The sequence below is a fragment of the Triturus cristatus genome, chromosome 11, assembly GCF_964204655.1.
Source record: "Triturus cristatus chromosome 11, aTriCri1.1, whole genome shotgun sequence".
Taxonomy (NCBI): Eukaryota; Metazoa; Chordata; class Amphibia; order Caudata; family Salamandridae; genus Triturus; species Triturus cristatus.
This window is the reverse complement of record NC_140594.1, coordinates 479,825,509-479,843,968: the sequence shown is the minus strand read 5'-3', so window position 1 is coordinate 479,843,968 and position 18,460 is coordinate 479,825,509. Positions and strand designations below refer to the sequence as shown.

At 44.8% G+C, this 18,460-nt stretch overlaps 1 protein-coding gene across 3 annotated transcripts in view; it reads right to left on the bottom strand.

The window, feature by feature from the left end:
* Window positions 1-18,460, bottom strand: part of KCTD9 (potassium channel tetramerization domain containing 9) — a 122,424-nt gene that overhangs the window by 3,470 nt on the left and 100,494 nt on the right. For 2 of the 3 annotated variants that reach the window (XM_085632799.1, XM_085632800.1), the window contains exons 9-11: window positions 17,287-17,436; window positions 14,795-14,900; window positions 2,202-2,335 (exon numbers count right to left, since the gene is read on the bottom strand). In XM_085632799.1, coding sequence (XP_085488925.1) covers window positions 2,202-2,335; window positions 14,795-14,900; window positions 17,287-17,436 — 390 coding nt within the window. Of the gene's footprint in view, window positions 1-447; window positions 561-2,201; window positions 2,336-14,794; window positions 14,901-17,286; window positions 17,437-18,460 lie in introns of all 3 variants that reach the window. The other variant, XM_085632798.1, reaches the window with a different exon arrangement.

Sequence of the window (18,460 nt, the reverse complement as noted above, 5' to 3'; positions counted from 1 at the left end):
AGAAGTTTGAAGATGAATTAAATTGCAGTAAAAGCAAATAGAAAGTATGTTTATCCCCAACCCCAATTTTTCACATTATCATAGGATGCCAAAGACATCCATGTTCTGTAATGTTAGATACCCCATGGCTGGGAATAGGTGCTCTGATAAAAACTCTGCAAAGAGTCAACTATCCATGTGGAAGAATGTGGACCACAGAAGTATGGCTGTTACGATTACTGTCTGAACGTAAGTAATAAGACAGAGTACCAAAAGAAAGAGCCAGAAAGTGGTGAAAACGCAGTAAACTCACAATCAGAGATGAGCTTAAAGTCAGGCTAGCAAGCCAGTTCCTTGGAAACCCAATGGGGATGGGGTACAAGTCAAGTCCCAAGTTGGGGGCTTGCCTATTGGTGTCTTAACAGTACACTGGTGGATTTCTATACTGATTAGTTCTGTTATGCTTACCATGAGGTAAAGTGACTGAAGTTTTCTAAAGAAAAAGCTGTTAAATCTTGCAGGCCAAATATGCTACAGTGTGTGCACTTTCCTGTAGAATTAGGCTTTAGAAAGCAGACCACCTAAAAAAAAAAATCACAGAATTTCCACCGGATATATATATATATATATATACATCTCTCTCCACAAACAATAGTCTTCCTGGAGAAGGGAAAAAGAGAAATGGGCACTCATGGGTGTACACTGAATTCAATGGTTTATTCAGAAAGACACGTTTAGGCATGTATACCTTTCCCAATCGCTGACACACAATAAAACATTGGGAAACTATGATTTTTAAAGCTTCCAGGGGTGTTTCAATTGGTGGATTAACTGGGGCGTTAGAAAAAGTCTGTGCCGTCCTGGTATGACACCATATTGTGGCCGCCATCTAGGGTGTAACATTTAATACATTGTTAATCATGATCCGAATGTATTTGAAAATTAAGTTGGCAATCCCACAATTGTAAAGTCAACCCATGATGGGTGAATCGCGAAGTGAACTGGAATCCAAAACTTGCAATCCCACCCAACTGGCTTAATCCTTCAGACTTTTTCACACCAATCAAACTCTGTATGAGCCGCCTCACAGTCTCAAGTTCATTTCTTGGCTGTATATCGGGTGAAAGTGCACAATCCCACACACCCATATCAGCCTACACTAGACAGAGTACCCCTCACCTCAGCCGCCATCTAATTTGTATATGTCCGGACTTCATTAGTCCATCCTCCGGTCGCGGATGTTCTGGCAGTCCGTTGAACTCCCTGCTCATCCGAAATCAAACTTGATGATTCCCATACACGACTCCTCAGATTGCGCACGGCCAAAGGCCGCATGGGGCTGGCTGCATTGGGAAGGCGGGTGGGCAGGGTAATTGGCCGCTAGGCCTGGCTGCGGCCAACCCTCCACTGTGCACGACCAAAGGCTGTGCACGGTGGCGGTTGGATTAATGTATAGTAATTAAATATCACCATGTTAAAAAAAAAAAAAAACTAGAAATGCACTGAAAAAAACAAAGGTTTCAAGGCCATTATAGTTAGGTTCATATTTTACACGCACAAAACCATAGAAATTCAGTAGTTCTAGTTATTTAAGGTAACTATAACTCGTGCCCTTGCCATGCACTGCTAATTATCCCACATATTACAGTACTCATGATATCTTCTATGACATCATTAAGAATATTAGTGCAACATTTGCTGTAAAATTATTAATGAGAAAACTGTGCATGGCAAGTTATAGCTACCTTAGGGCACGAGTTCTATTTACCTGAAATAACTAACTGCTGAAATTTTATTGTTTTGTGGTGTAAAATCCAAACCTAACTATAATGGCCTTGTAAAAGGATATTCACATACACCAAATCGTATAGAATGTTTTTCTGAATAATGTGGAAGGTGGACTGTCACTAAGAAAATGTCTTAATACCTCCAATTGGAGATTTCACATTTACCAGCCAGTAGGATGCACATTATGAGCAAAATGTATACATATTAGCCCTCTTTCAACCAATCTATTTCAGAACCAATATACATCACAGATCAGACCTTAGTCCTAACCGTATGCTGTGCAGCTGATGGGTTCCACTAGCGGCACATACACTAAAGGTAACTGTCCTCTATGGCCATTTACAATGTTTCTTGCATGGTTACAAGTAACAGTGAATACAACTTAGAAGCTTACTGATATACCAAATCCAGAAGATTTACAAATTGAGCCTCACCTCAAGGTCGGTCCCTGCCAATGTTGCTCCCCGCAAGTTACAGTTCTTCAGCTTAGCATTTTTCAGCGTTGCAACTCTTAGGTTAATTCCAGTCATTTGACTGCCCTCCATGTCTACACCTTTCAGGTTTGCTCCTGAAAGAGAAGATGTAAAAGTAAGTATACAGAATACAATAGCAGAGGAAATGTAAATTACATAGTAAAAAAGCATAGCATGGACTGCAACAGTTAGGATTTCAGACACTGAATTAGGTCATGATGATTATAGTTTAATCAATCAGGATCCATTTTATCACGGATGTGAGACACACATATTTAGTTTAACATTCTCCTCGGTTCTTACCACCTCAATATAATGCATCTACATGGCAATATAAATAGCTTGAAACCTGGGATGCGGAGACACTCCATTCCTACTCACAGTGCACAGCAAGAGGCCCTAAGGTTTCTGCATTTAAATTAGAAATCCAAAAGTTTAAAGCAAACAATCAGACTTTATTCCCGTATAGTAAACATATTTTGGTCCCAATCTCAAATGAAGAAACACTGCTTTGTTTACTATACGGAAGTAAAGTCTGATTGTTTGGTTGTTTAAACTTTTGAATTTCTATATTAAATGCAGAAACCTTGGGGCCTCTTGCTGTGTGCTGTGAGTAGGAACGGAGTATCTCCGCATCCCAGGTTTCATTGTATTAGTATAGGGATCATAGGCAGATCTCAGAATCACAGTTGCACGCACTGTTGAACACTGATTAACTCAGGTATACTGTTACACGATAGGTGTGGAGGTTGACACAATTATTGATTAGTTTACATTTTGCCTACACTTTCAACCAGCACCCACTGAAACAGGTCATTCAAGGACATAGCAGACTTGACAACAAATCAAGCTGAAACGAAAGTATACTCTACTGAAGAAGCGGAATCCATTTATTCCTTAATACAGAATGTTAGAACATTCAGTTACACCCCCGGAACACTACAACAAATGTTGCGACAACTGGAATATACCATGTGAAAAAAGATTAACCAACGGTTACATGCGACGACGTTGATCCAGTATCAAAGTGAAACGCATACCAATGGGCCTCAGGATAGCCCTGAAACCAATGCTATTTAAGTACAACAAGACCATTATGACACGGTGGTATGCTATCTTGAACAAATGTTCATTAGATTTAATTTGCCCCATAATTGAGGCATTAGCACCAATTTTAGGGGAACTGGCCACCGAAATTCCTGAACGGAAGGATGAAATTGTAAAATGTGTGAAGGATGAGGAATGGACAAAAACTCAACAACATTAAAGCTAAATTTAGTGAAAACGCCAAAGAAGTACACGATTGGAAATTGAGAAAATTCAAAAGGGACACGATCGATTATAAGTTGGGTGAGGTCTACTCATGGGCTGAGGCGTACGCTCCAAAAAGCTCTTTAAGAAACCCGGAGCAACATCTTCAGAAGAAAGCGTTGCCACCGAACAGGATTTATCTCTTGATAGACCAGCTGCGCCATCAGCAAAAGATCTAACGGCAAGGAATACAGAAAGAGCAACTTTAACTACTGGTGGAAAACAGCCTTTTTTTATTTATTAATTTTTTTAGATCAGGGCCACTCAAACCATTCACCCGACAAGGGAGAAACTGCAAAAACACAATGAGTCCGGAGTGGACAAAAAAAAAAAAAAGCAGTAGAACCATCCAGACCTCAACGGAATCTCAAAAAAACGACAGCCTAGTAATGAACATTTCACAAAGAGCTTTCAGTAAAGATGAAATCACTGTACTTAACAAAGCCATGGCCTTCATTCCTACCTACTCATCAATTGTGTTGGAATCTGATAAAGCTCTATTTAAGTTCATGAGAAAGTTAAGATTACAGGGTTTTTTTCATACAGTGGCTTCATCGCAGAACCAGACACCTTTTGAACCAGCAGACAGACTGAAGCCAAAAAGTAAATTTATGGCACCATTCTCACATGAAACCTTAGACAACTTCGAACTGTTAGTGAGAAAATATCTACAGCTAATTAAATATCAACCGCCTAAACGCACCAATTTGACTCAGTAGGAACGCTGCATCTTACGCACCTTGAGTAAAGATGAGAATCTTGTTTTTCAACCAGCTGATAAAGGCGGGGCGATTGAGGCAATGGACAAAACATTTCATGATCGTAAAGTTGATGAACACGGTTTGAACACAGATACCTACATTCGCTTGGAATCGGACCCTACGAAAGACTTAATCTCTATACTATCAAAAATTTTGGAACATGCGGTAGAGATGGGTTGGATTAATGACACCACACAACGCTTTTTATCAACTGCATTTCCGCAACAACCTCATATATACATGCTACCTGAAATGCACAAGAATGCAGTGGATCCACCGTTCCGACCCATTGTGGCCAGATGTGGTTCTATAGACGAACCAATAGGAAAATATTTGGTTTTATTTCTTCAGCCTATGGTGCAATCCTGGAGCAAGTATGTTAGAAATACCACTGACTGTCTGAACAAACTTGAAATCATACACAAGGACATTACCAAGGATATACTGTTATGCACCATTGATGTGGTAGCACTCTATACTTCAATCCCCCACGGGGAGGGCATGGATGCGGTAAAATGAATGCTGTTGAACAACCAACGAGACGATGTGAACTGAGTCTTTTTATTACATTTATTCCAGTTTTCGCTGTATCACAGCTACTATTCACGGAAAGACAATTACTTTTTGCAGAGGACCAGAACATCCATGGGCTTTACCGGTGCGCCCTCGTATGCGAATACGTTTATGGCGTACTTTGAATACAGGCACATTCGTCACAGAGATCACTGGAAGAAGCATCTGGTCACCTAAATGCGATACATAGATGATATTCTGCTGATTTGGAATGGTGATCTACAGACACTTGAAGAGAATATTTACACACTGAACCAACAAAATTCCTGTATTCAATTTACGCATCACATCCACAAAGATACGATCAATTTTTTGGACATTCTGATTCAGAACACCGACACGGGCTTACAGACATCAGTTTACAAGAAACCAACCAATAGAAATAATGCATTACATTTCTCAAGCTTTCATCCGCCTACGTTAAAAAAACATTTACCAGTATCCCAATTTATCCGCATTAAAAGAATTCTAGCCAATGATCAAGAATCAGATTCACTTATACAGGAGCAATGGAATAGACACATTGAATGTGGATATCCTGTTGACATACTGGATTCAGCAAAGAAAATTGTGACTCAGTCTAAAACATCGTAGGGATTTACGGTCAGCCACACTTAAAAGTCGCAGTCAACGAGAAGCTTGTGTGTTAAAATTCTCTCAATCAAGTCAAATCAAAAAGGAGCATCTTACGAAGATGGGAAATTCTTGAAGAAGAAGCAAATTTCACCACCGCGTTCACGGACAAACCTATATTCGCACACACACGTGCTAAGAATTTCAGCGAGACTTTGAAAACCAATGACTTTGAAAGATGCACAAACTTATACTGGCATGAAGTAGTATTGGAATTGTGGTCAATGCGGGAATGTAATCATTGTTAACACATTTTTACATCCTCACATGGGCAAAAGTATCACTTTGAAACACTCCTCGAATTGCAACACCAAAGGAGTGATTTATGCAATCAAATGCCCTTAAATTAAGTGGGTCGCACATTACGTAAAATCAAAGTTCGGATAGTGGAACATAAGAGTATGATCCGCACAAAAAACAGTAATTTGTGTCTAGCTGCACATTGGATTAACACACAACACACAATTCCACAGTTACGATTCACCATTCTAGAGAAGATCATCGCACACACAGGTATAGATCCACACATCCAACTAGAGTGGAGGGAAACATGTTGGATTAAATACTTGGGGACTCTCATTCCAAAAGGTCTCAATGATCATTGTGAAATGTTGTGTTTCCTTTAAGATACTGTATCATGGTGTAACTTTTACAATGTAACGCTCATGTACAAATCATCTCTTTGTAAATCTGTGTCTGCACCCACTGAGACATCACTTACCAAACAGCATACTAGATAAGGTTCAGGCCACCTTTGCATTCACATATATGTTTATATGAGTCTTATATGAGCACATTGTCGTTCATTTCTCAGTCACTGTTGTATTGCACTTTTGTTCCTGAGACACTAGTGTCACATTTGTACATCATGCACTTTAGCCATTTTTGGGACCTCGGTCCAGTGTAAAGTTGGAATGAATCATAAATCATAATGTTTATTGATTTGGGGCCATGGCATTTGAAGTCATCAAAGTGCGTACCTCAGTGTACATAGACTGGTAGGATTCACGCACTGATGTTACGTACATATATGATCACTGGTTCCCAATAGGAACGTAGAGTTGTTTTCAGTTACCGTAGTTTGTGTTCATTATATATTAGTTCCTGAAACGTTGGTTTCACACCATTCATATTATGGGGCACCTGAGCGACCCTGGTTTCGCTCTGAGTTGAATGAACATTAAACTTCATACACTGTGGAATTCTGGTAATTTGTTTCGGGGCGTTCCTCTGGGTGTATACGAATAGGGATGTTTTACGGATTGACGTCATGACAGGGAGACGTAGTTTTGGACGTTTCACACTAAACTCTGGTGAGTGTAGCCAGTTGTTTTCGGCCTCTGAATGGCATCGCAAACTTGTACTTAGGAAGTTCTGCTAGAATTTTTGTTTGTTTCCATTCAGGTATATAAATGCGGCACAAGCGAAAGGTAAGGCAGCACATGACGCTCCCACGGAGTTTGTTAAAACACTGTAATTAGACTGTAATATGGGTTCCAACAAGTTTACTTTTTACACCACAGGAATTGTCTCGGATTCATCAATAATTTGGAACACCTATTCCTACGATAACAGAGAAGTAGTCATTTATTCTAATTTGGGGAGTCCGTTGATTCGTTAGGATTTACACGGACACCACAGTGTCGTTTCCACGTGTTCACTTAAGTAACCAGCGGGCAAACTCTAATTTCTCATTTCGATTTTCATTTTGAATCACACTGGGTATCCACCCTTTTATCACACAACAAAACTTCACGTCACAACGTTGTAAGCAGAGCCACTTCTCAGCATTCGGTAGGGTTGTAGCATGCCACACGTTTGGGGAAGGGTGGTTCACAGTGTGTGTTGACACAGATATCCTCACCTAATGTATTCCCTTTGTTCTACCAGAAACTAAAAAAGTATTTATTTCTATTTTGTGTTCCGGCAGGAGGCTGCGGATATTTTGTTCACATTTAAGAATGGCAAAAAAGACGGCCCCTAGCGCTTTTTGTAACAACCACATATGGATGTTCATCTCCCTTGACCCCCTTCCCCCCCCCCCTCCGTTCCCGGCCTCCCGGTACTCCTCTCTTTAGCGGATTGCTCAAATGTTCTGACTGGAGTTTCCCGGGGGGAGCCTGAACCGCACTGATATCCCTCGTAACTCGCCTTTTGTTTTTATTGTTTTTCTTTTTTGTTTCTGTTATTGTTGGACTGACGCTTGCTGTTCTTCGAGGACTATCTTGAGCCACTGCGGGGCAGTGCCCTGGGAACGGATTGCAGCCTTGATATGTGTATATTTCCTTATGTACCTAGCGGCCGGCCCGGGTGGTTGTAGGCCCATACTTGTAACCGAATTATTGTTCAATAAAAACTTTTTCCAAAAAAAAAAAAAAAAAAAATGGCAAAAAATATTACTACCCCCCTGAAGAATGGTATTAACCCGAAATGCATTGCGGTTGCTTGATGAACATATAATACCATGCTGATGGTTAACCCCTTCGACGCTCATGACGGAGCGGTTCCATCATGAGCGTCGGTTGCGCTGTGCGCATGACGGAACCACTCCGTCATGGCCCCGCCCGCGCAATAGAACCTTCAGCACAGCGCGAGAATCCGCGCCGCGCTGAAGGGGTTAATGCAATGTATTGATTCTTATGAATTATGACATTTGTATTGCTCAATTATGATTTAGGATTAAAAGTCAATTGGACATATTTTGGTCCCAATCTCAAATGAAGAAACACTACTATACGGGAATAAAGTCGGATTGTTTGGTTTAAACGTTTGAAAAACAAGTTACTTACCTTCGGTAATGATATATCTTTGAGAAACATTAGTTAGCGATAGATTCCTTACCTTAGAATTACCCCCAGGCGTCAGACTGGATCCGGAACGTTTTCGGTAGCAGTACCCCTGTGCGTCGGAAGGTGGCGTTGTGCGGCTCCGTGTCCGTCGTTGGCGTCGTGGTCACAGAGATGACGTCGCGGCAGCTACTTAGACGCCGCCCTCGCGCGCGGACGTCAGTTCTGTACACGACTTTCCGCGCCAGGAACACAGAGCCATGCAAGATACTGACCACTGGTGCATTAAAACTAGGGACCTGAAAGGGATGACCTTAATCCTAGAAATCAGTTCCCAGAACGGGGAGGATGGGTGGGGCAGTAAGGAATCTATCACTAACTAATGTTTCTTACAGATATATCGTTACCGAAGGTAAGTAACTTGTTCATCTGAAAGAAACACGTAGTGATAGATTCCTTACCTTAGAATAGATACCCCAGCAATACCAACCCCGGTGGTGGGTCAGCGAACCAAGATCACACCAGAAAGTCCCGGAGAACAGAACGGCCAAGGAAGCAGTCTCTCCGGACTTGGCTGTCCAGGCAATAGTGGTTAGTAAACGTGAGCAGCGAGGCCCACGTAGCTGCCTGACAGATGTCTTGTAAGGAGACACCATGTCCCAAAGCCTTGGTGCCAGCCGTTGCCCTGGTGGAATGGGCACACAGCCCCACCGGAGGCTCCTTTTTAGCCAGAGAATAACAGGCTTTAATACACAAGACGACTCATTGGGAGATAGTCCACTTGTGTACGGCCGACCTTTTTTGGCGCCAATGTAGCCAACAAAGAGCTGGTCATCCACCCGGAACTGTTGTGTGCGACTCAGATAAAATGAGAGCGCACTTTTTGGGTCCAGACGGTGGAGCCTCTCTTCCTCTCTGGAAGGATGCGGAGGCAGAAAGAAGGTGGGCAAAGTGATGGTCTGTCGGATGTGAAAACAGTGACAACCTTTGGCAGAAAGGATGGACGCGTTCTGATGGACAGATAGAAAAGGAGATTTACAAGAAAGAGCTTGGAGCTCACCCACTCTCCTGGCAGAGGTGATGGCCACCAGGAAAGCAGTCTTCAAAGTCAGCAGACGAAGAGGACAGTTGTGAAGTGGCTCAAAGGGAGCGCACATTAAATATGTAAGAACCAGGTTCAAGTCCCACTGTGGCATTACGAAGGGAAAGGGGGGAGGGGGTGAGATGAGTAATGCCTTTGAGAAATCAACTTACAACAGGGGACTTGAAAAGAGACGGCTGATCAGGGAGCCTGAGACAGGCCGAAATAGCAGAAAGGTAGCCCTTGATAGTGCCCAGAGCAGAGCTCTGCTGGGCCAAAGAAAGAAGGAACAGAAGAACTTCTGAAAGAGGGGCAGAAAGGGGATCCACAGCCTTTGCTGTGCACCATGCCACAAATTTGTTCCACCTGCAGGCGTATACCAACTTATTGGAGGGATGCCTGGCTGCCAGAATGACGTCACAGACTTCAGGAGCCAAGTCGAAAGGAATCAACTGCTGCCGCTCAATCTCCACGCAAAGAGGTGGAGACTGGTCAGGTTCGGGTGGAGGACTGTCCCCTGCTGCTGCGACAGAAGATCCTCCCGAAGAGCCAGTCGGATCGGGGGGCTAGAGCGTCATACTGAGTAGCTCGGGATACCAAACTCTTCGAGCCCAGTCCGGAGCCACAAGAATGACTTGGGCCCTGTCACACCTGATCTTCAGCACTCTGGGAAGAAGTGGTATAGGCGGAAAGGAGTACAACAGACCGCAACTCCACTCGCGACGAAAAGCATCGCCTAGCGAGTGCCGCCTTGGAAATTCCAAAGTGCAGAATTGCTGACATTGCGCGTTCTCTTAGGTGGCGAATAGATCTAACCAAGGCTCTCCCCACTGTCAAAAGAGACCGTGCGCCATGTCCAAGTGAAAACGCCATTCATGATCCATCATGCACCTGCGGCTGAGTTCGTCCGCCCTGGCGTTCAGTGAACCTTCCAGGTGTTGAACCACCAGGGAAATGCCCTGCTGTTCCCGCCATGTCCAGAGGCGCAGAGCCTCCTGACATAGGGTCCACGACTCCACACCGCCCTGTTTGTTGCAGTACCACATGGCGGTGGTGTTGTCTGTGAACACCTGCAATACTTTCCCCTTGACAGAGGGAAGGAATGCCTTCAGTGCAAGTCAGATCGCCCGAAGCTCCAGAAGGTTGATATGGAGCTTGGACTCCGCCGGAGACCAGAGGCCTCTGATCTCCGCCTCTCCCAGGTGGCACCCCCATCCCAGGAGGGACGTGTCCATCACTAATGTGTGCTCCGGTTGGGGAAGGGAGAGGGATCTGCCTTGAACCCAATGCCGCTTCGTGAGCCACCACTGCAGCTGCTGTGCCCTCTGAGATCTGGACGTAATCGGACAGGTTCCCCTGATGCTGCGCCCACTGGAACTTCAGGTCCCACTACAGAGCCCGCATATGCCATCTGGCATTAGTGACCAGCAGGATGCAGGAGGCCATGAGGCCCAGCAGCCTCAGGGCCATTCTGACCGAAACCCAGGATAGAGGCTGAAAGATCGGAATCATAGCCTGAATATCCTGGACTCGCCGTTCGGGAGGATAGGCCTATAGTGCGTAGTATCCAGAACCGCTCCGATGAAGAGGAGCTTCTGAGAGGGAATCGGGTGCGACTTCGGCACATTGAGGGAGAACCCCAGCAAATGCAGGAGGTAGTCTGAAGGTGGGAGATGACCGTCTGGGGCAAGCCCACATTCAACAGCCAGTCGTCGAGATAGGGGGAACACTGGAACCCCTGATCTGTACAGATGAGCAGCGACCACCGCCATCACGTTCGTGAACACCCGAGGACGCTGGTAAGGCCAAAGGGGAGCACGGTAAACTGAAAGTGTTCGTGACCTACCATGAACCGCAGGTAACGCCTGTGGTCCGCCAGGACGGGGATGTGGAAATATGCGTCCTGCAGGTCCAAAGCTACCATCCAGTCTCCAGGGTCCAGGGCAGACAAGACCTGAGCCAGAGTTAGCATCTTGAACATCTCCTTCCGGAGGAAGCGATTGACGTCACTGAGGTTCAAGATAGGACGCAGGCCCTTGTCCTTCTTGGGCACCAGAAAGTAGTGGGAATAACAACCACGTCCTACTTCTGGCGCAGGAAGCGCTCGATGGCTCCCTTGTCCAAGAGGGCCGCGACTTCCTGTTGAAGTGCCAAGTGATCCCACCGACATGCGGTGGTACTGGGGTGGAGGGGCAGTCTCAAAGGGGAGGGAATAGCCCCTTCGGACTATTTGTAAAACCCACCTGCCCGAAGTGATGGTGCGCCAGTGGGGGAGGTGATGGCGAATCCTTCCGCCCACTGGTGTTTGATGGGCGTGAAAAACTGGACTAGGAAGGTTTAGGGGCAGTGGTGGCCGGGGTGGAGGTGGACTGTCCCGCCCGCTGGCCCCACTGACCCGCCTCAACGGGTCCAACGTCTGCGCTGAGACTGTTGCTGCGCCAGCCTGTGGATCTGAAGCGAACGTGTCAGGGTGCCCCTTCCGTGCCCACGAAAGGAGCGAAAAGCAGAAGGCGGAGGAGGGCACGTGACGGAAAGGCCCAAGGACTTGGCCATAGCCTGCAAGTCCTTAAAGCGCTCCAACGCACTTGTTGCCAAAAAGGCGAATGCCATTAAAGTGCATGTCCATCAGGGTGTTCTGGACATCCCCCGAGAAACCAGTAGTCCTCAGCCAGGCGTGGCGGAATCGCCCTACCCAGCTTTGCTTTGCTGCATCTCACCCTTCAGCAATAGCCTGAGAGAGCACTGTCTGCGCCTCCTCCGGACACTGAGGCAGCACTTGCGCCCCCGTATGCCACACAGAGTGGGAATAGCGGCCCAAGAGGCATGCAGTGTTCACAGACCGCAGCCCTGAACTGGCGTAAGAAAAAATATTCTTCCTGAACTGTTCCTGTCTCTTGGATTCCCCGGGGGTGCGGTAGGGAATGCTCTCTGGGTCGTGGAGGCTTGGACAACCAAGCTCTCAGGGGTGGGGTGTTGGGAGAGGTAAAGGGGGTCGCCTGGGGCCGGGCGATTGCATCGGGCCACGTTCCTATCCAGAGGAGCTCCTGTTTTGGGCCTGGACCAGGTGCCCAAAAGAACGTCAGGAAGTGCATCATTAGAAGGCAGCATTGGCTCTGCAGAGGTAGCGGCCGGCTGAAGCACTTCTGTCAGGAGGTTAGTCCTGATGGCCACTGTAGGAAGTTGGAGGTGGAGAGCCTCGGCCGCCCTGCGCAACACCACTGCGTAACTTGCACCCTCCTCCGTAGCCACGGTAGGTTGAGTTAGCATGTCAAGGTCAGGAGAGGTGTCAAGACCACTGGCATCCCCCAGCTCCTCTGCTCAGTCCAGGTAATACTCACATTTCTGTAAAAAAAAAAATGTGCAGATTTTATATAGCGCAAACTCGACCCGAAGGTATTGGAGCGCTTTACATGAGCACCGGTTACGTTACACATTCAGGCACGGGGAGATTAAGTGATTTGCCCAGAATCACAGGATGAGGACGCGACCCAGAGGCTCGAACCCTGGCTTCCAGCATCAAAGTCGGCAGTCTAGCCGACGGACCACATCCTCTCCTTGAAATGTGAGAGGGTACTCAGACCCTTCCCAGTCCTCCCCTTCCTCCGAAGGCTGACGTACAGGCCGAAAATAAGGAGGCTGGACATAGGGGTAGAAAGGCCCCATTGGTGTCAGAATCTACACCGTGTCCACATCGGGGCTGAAACCGGAGACGTCGTCGTCCGGTGGCATGGGCAACGTCGGAGGTGGTGCCAGTGGGGTCAAAGTCGGTGGAGGTGTCACAAGGTCAAACGGCGTCAACCGGGATCCATGCCTAGATCCTTGGGTGCCCTGCGGCGCCGGAGCGGACAGCGATGCCGGAGCCGCCGACAGTAAAGGGCGAGGACCCCCAGTCGGGCCCCCGGGGCGCCGGCGAGGCCCGGCTGCCCAAAGAAGCAGGCCATGGCTAACAGAAATTCCTGCAGCTGGGCCGGAGTCGCCGACGGACCCGGGAAGGGCGGGTAGGCCGATGGGAACTGCGTAGGCTCTGCCGGAGCCGCGGTGGAGGCACCACCCGCACCCTCAGCCGCGACGGGAAGCCAGTGATCGATGACACCTTTGACTTGTTGTGATGCTTCGCCTTACCTGACCCTGAATGCGAAGACTTCGATCCCGACGAACGATGATGATGGCTCCGCGACCGGTCCCTCGACCTCGCACAGGACCGGGACCTTGAGCGGCGTGGAGCCGACTGCTGGACTTCAAGCAACTTTCGGGACCGCTCCCGCAAACTCTTCGGCGCCATGGCCCGGGAGTTGGGGAACGACTTGGGGTCGTGGTCGCGCCCCAGGCAGCAGAGAGACATGCGGTGCGGGTCCGTCACCGACATCATGCGATGACAGTCACCGCAAGACTTGAAGCTGGGCATCCCTATGGCACCAGGAGTCTAACGACTCGAAAAACAGGGACAAAAAGCCTAAAAAAAAAAACTCAGTCAAAAAAATGACTGGGGGTACCGCACTCTCCGGATCTGCGCTTGCTGGCGCGGAAAAAGAAAGAACTGACGTCAGCGCGCGAGGGCGGCATCTAAGTAGCTGCCGCGACGTCATCTCGGAGACCACGGTGCCAATGAAGGACACGGAGCCGCACGACACCACCTTCCGACGCGCAGAGGTACTGCTGACGAAAACTTTCCAGATCCAGTCGGAAGCTTGGGGGTAATTCTAAGGTAAGGAATCTATCACTGCGTGTTTCTTTCAGATTTTCTAATTTAAATGCAGAAACCTTAGGGCCTCTTGCTGTGCACTGTGAGTAGGAACGGAGTGTCTTCGCATCCCAGGTTTCATTGTATTAGTATAGGGATCATAGGCAGATCCCAGAATCACAGTTGCACGCACTGTTGAACACTTTGAACACTGATTAACTCAGGTATACTGTTACAAGACAGGTGTGCAGGTTGAGACATAATTATTGATTAATATAAATAGCTTGCCTTCCAGAGATAATGTTTTTGTTTTCCTTATTGCGAAGTCCTAAGTATGACAGGTATACCCAGATACGGGTCCTGTACTCGATGTGCCATAGGTCTCAAGCTATACCTCACTGATGAGGCTTAACTGTGATAAAAGCTGTATGGGGATGCATGAGTTCCTGTCAAGAGGGGATCTTGTCTGCCATCAGGGCTGAACTGCTTCTACGAGAGAAGAACCAAGGCTGACTTGCAGATGGATGGTTCCTGTCTGAGGTGGCATGGTGGGCAAAAAGAAAAAAAACAACTGACTAGAATAATTACTAGTGGGTGAAATTAAAGTATTCACCAAATTCCTTTTTTTGGTTATCCTTTCCCAAAAGGGTTTAGGGTTCCAAAATCTCCCCACACCTGTTCACAAGAAGCAGCATTATCAGTCAGATTATATTTTACTACCAACTTACCTTCCAGGTTTGCTTTAAGGCCAGAAGGGTCTTCAAAATTACAACCCTTCAAAGATGCTCCTTCTGCGTTGGAACAAAGCATCTTTACACCCTGGAGATTGGCTCCCTGAAACATAATGCCAAATAGGTCAGAAACAGCACTGTGACTAAGTTAGAATAAAAGAGCATAATCAAATATCAGTAGGTGGTGACATTTTTCAGTGTAGATCATAATGCACTTTTACATCACAAAAACACGGAGAAGAAAGATAAGTAAACTATACATGTTCTTGGGCACTGTCCAAATGTAATACAGCAATGATAAAATAATATGTATGTGGTAGACTCTCTTAAACCAATCATCTAAGGCTCAACAGGGAATTGATATAGGAGGTCACCATGCAAGTGGGGGGGTTGCACAGCTTAATGACTATTTATGGACACATATATCACAAACTGGTTGGAAAAGCTTTGACTTGAGGTTTAAGAAGCATTTGTGGACATGCAACAATATTTTAACAGTGCTCAGCGGTTGGTAATAAAACAGCAACATGTTGCACAAAGAGGCACTTATTCAAATTAATATTCTCTTTGTTTAAATCTTCTAGGTCTAGTTGCTGAAAACTGCATCCTAATTTATGAGGACAGCTGGATGACTGGGAAGGCTTTCCACCACTCGCTACTCTAGTCCTGGGGCCAAAGATGGTTTTGAGCTATAGATCTAGCTGAACTCACTTCAACATATTTCATAAACATGAAAGTTACATTATATTGATATTTAGAAAATGGCAATATAAATTAAATTGTGAACCATAGACTCTTAAGACCCCTTAATGCTGAACCATTATTTATTTCAGTGTCTTGATCAAGCTCAACATAAAAAAATAACAATGGAAACCTAAGTCAAGTTAGCATTGGTTTTGTTATAGAAAGGAGACAGCAATTCTACCAAGCATACCTGATTTTCTGGTCAACCATTTTCAAAGATAACAGCAATATTTTTACAAACAACTGTAATAGGTTACTTAAAAAACTCTTGCTGCAAATGACTCCGACATAAGCTTTAAAACCGGTTACTATTGCAGTGTTCCAACTCTAGCTTGTGTGATTAAAAATTCAGTCATGAGAATGTAATCACGTTTTACAGAATATTAAAAAGTTAACTTAATTTGTAACTTTCAATAAACATGTCTGTGCAATTTCAAGACCCTTCCAACTCCTATGGTGCAAGAGCCCCAACACTCTGGGATGTGCATGCTCCCAGAGTATAGACGTTTAAATTTTTTTTATTTATCATAGGGAATACATTTTCAAACACATTGGGTACAAAAGAATGGAATGAGTTTCTGAAAAGTAGACAGTATAGTATAGTTCAAAGATAGGTCTCTTGTCTTCTTTCAAAAAACGCACAAAAAAAGAAAATATAGTGCAATAACTTTGTAGTGCAGTAGGAAAAGAATATTTTACCCATGTTTTATTCAACAGTGTCACTAAAAGCCCTTGGAAATGAAGTAGTGCCAACAAGATGCGAGTTCAACAACAAAAGAGACAGCGGGAGAATCAAAGGCTTGAACAATGTTAACGGCACACACTTTTAATCTATTTGACATTTAAACTTTTACAGATTTTTTATAGAATGTTGTATAGCCAGAAAATTGTCAACTTGAATTTATTTCTCCACTATTTTATTAGTTTATTTTAGTACAAACCGAATTTTGTCTTCATTCATCCAATAATATTGCAACTTTTTTGACTTTCTTTTGCTTCATCAGGCCTAAATGTCCCAAGTCAAATTAATTTCAAGTTTTCTTCTTTCCATTCTGAGTTTTATATTTTACTCTTCAGTGTTATTTTCTGATTAAATATTAATGTATCTGTTCATTGAAGCCCATGATACAGCTTCTATTTCCTCATAGACCGTCCCAAGCAACAATAACGCAGCCGTCCTCAAGAGCAGGCTCCATTGAACAAAGAAATAAAAAATTAAATCATTCTGGCCTGAACACAAAATGTAAAGAGAAGAGGGAACGTGATCTACAAAGGGTAGTGTGCCCTCTGACACATCATACAGGCATGTTAGTTTACAAACATATAAAAGAATAATAAGCAGATCAAGTGATCTCCAAACACAAAACTCTCCTTTCCGACATCTAATCAAATGCACAAATTTCCATGGAAGGCTACCTGACCATCAGAAAAGACAAAACACATGCAAGGGAATAATGAGGCAGGACTAAGTAGAAGGATACAAGTTAGAGGAACTTCTTTAATTTAGAATGCCTATCTAATTTGTTTTTACTGCGACAAATGTATAACAATAATGTATAAATTCCCTAGGGTATCTTTGTACCTTTTGCACAGGCACATCGAGAAGTAATTTATCATGCATTTTAGAAGGAAGATGTTAGCTGCTGCTAAAGGAAAAAAGGTCTATTTTCTTCAAAAATGTTGATGCTGCCAACCAATAATTAAACATAATTAAACACGAGGTGGACCATTTTAATTATACTTACATCCAATACGGATCCAGAGAGATCAGCACGCTCCAGGTTGGATGAGCAGAGGTTGGCATGGGTGAGGTTGCAACGACTTAAGTTGGCCATCTTAAAGTTTATGTATCGGAGGTCCAACCTTGATAGGTCTGTGCCACTGAAATTTAGACCCTGCCCAGGAGAAAATAAAAGTAGTAAAATTGCCGGGCGGGTCTTTCTCGCTCATATTTTAAGGCTATGTGGAAGAGGTCATATTCTAAGTTACATGGATCAAAACAAAGAACAATTCACCATATTCTGGATCAACAATAACAAAATAGTTATTTACTGGTAGTAGTCTTGCAATCTCTGGATTCACATGCAATGCATTATTCCCCCGTTTAGTGTCTGGGTCTGGAATGGTTTCTTTTAATCTTCTTTCTCTCTCTCTTTTTTTTTCCCTGTGTATGCGGTTGAGTAATTGACCATTTGATCCCGCATCCCTTCTTGAATGATGCCAGACGTACATCTTAGACACCCCTCAACGTATTTGCCATCTTCAGCTTCCCCCCCCCACCCCCCCCCCCCCATTTATAACTTCCTTGCCTTATACCATGTTTATCTTCCTTATTTGCATATTTCCCTCATTTGGAGAGGTGAGTGGGTCACATGCAAATCCATAAAATTCTTCAAGCTCGAAAAGTCCCCCTACCCGCAAGTAATCACTTTGTTTTGTACTGTGAATCTTTTCTGGATTCACATGTTGTACATTATTTTTGTAGGAGCATATTTTTCCATGGGACGACAGGATTAACAGTGTGTACTTGCAAACAGGTGTTTTAACACACTTTGTTTGAATGTCCACGCTGTAATGTTTTGTGAAGGGATGCACAAAACACCATGTGGCTGCCATCCATAGGTCGTTTAAGGAAATGTTAACCAGGAGGGCAAATGTTGTTCCCTTCTTGCTTGTCGAGTGTGCCCTTGGTTTTTAACCATGTGTCACCCCTGTTGTTTTGTGACATGTCTAAAATGTCTGGACCATCATCTCACAATAGTTCTATTGTGAAAAGCCTTTATTTGCTTGTGCAAAGGAGAAAAATACTTCTCCTTCCAGATTGGTTTAGTCTTTAAGTAATACATGAATTCCCTTCTAATAACCAGTATATGTAGGGCTAACTCTGCTTGAGTTTTAGGCTGCTGGAATTATGCAGGT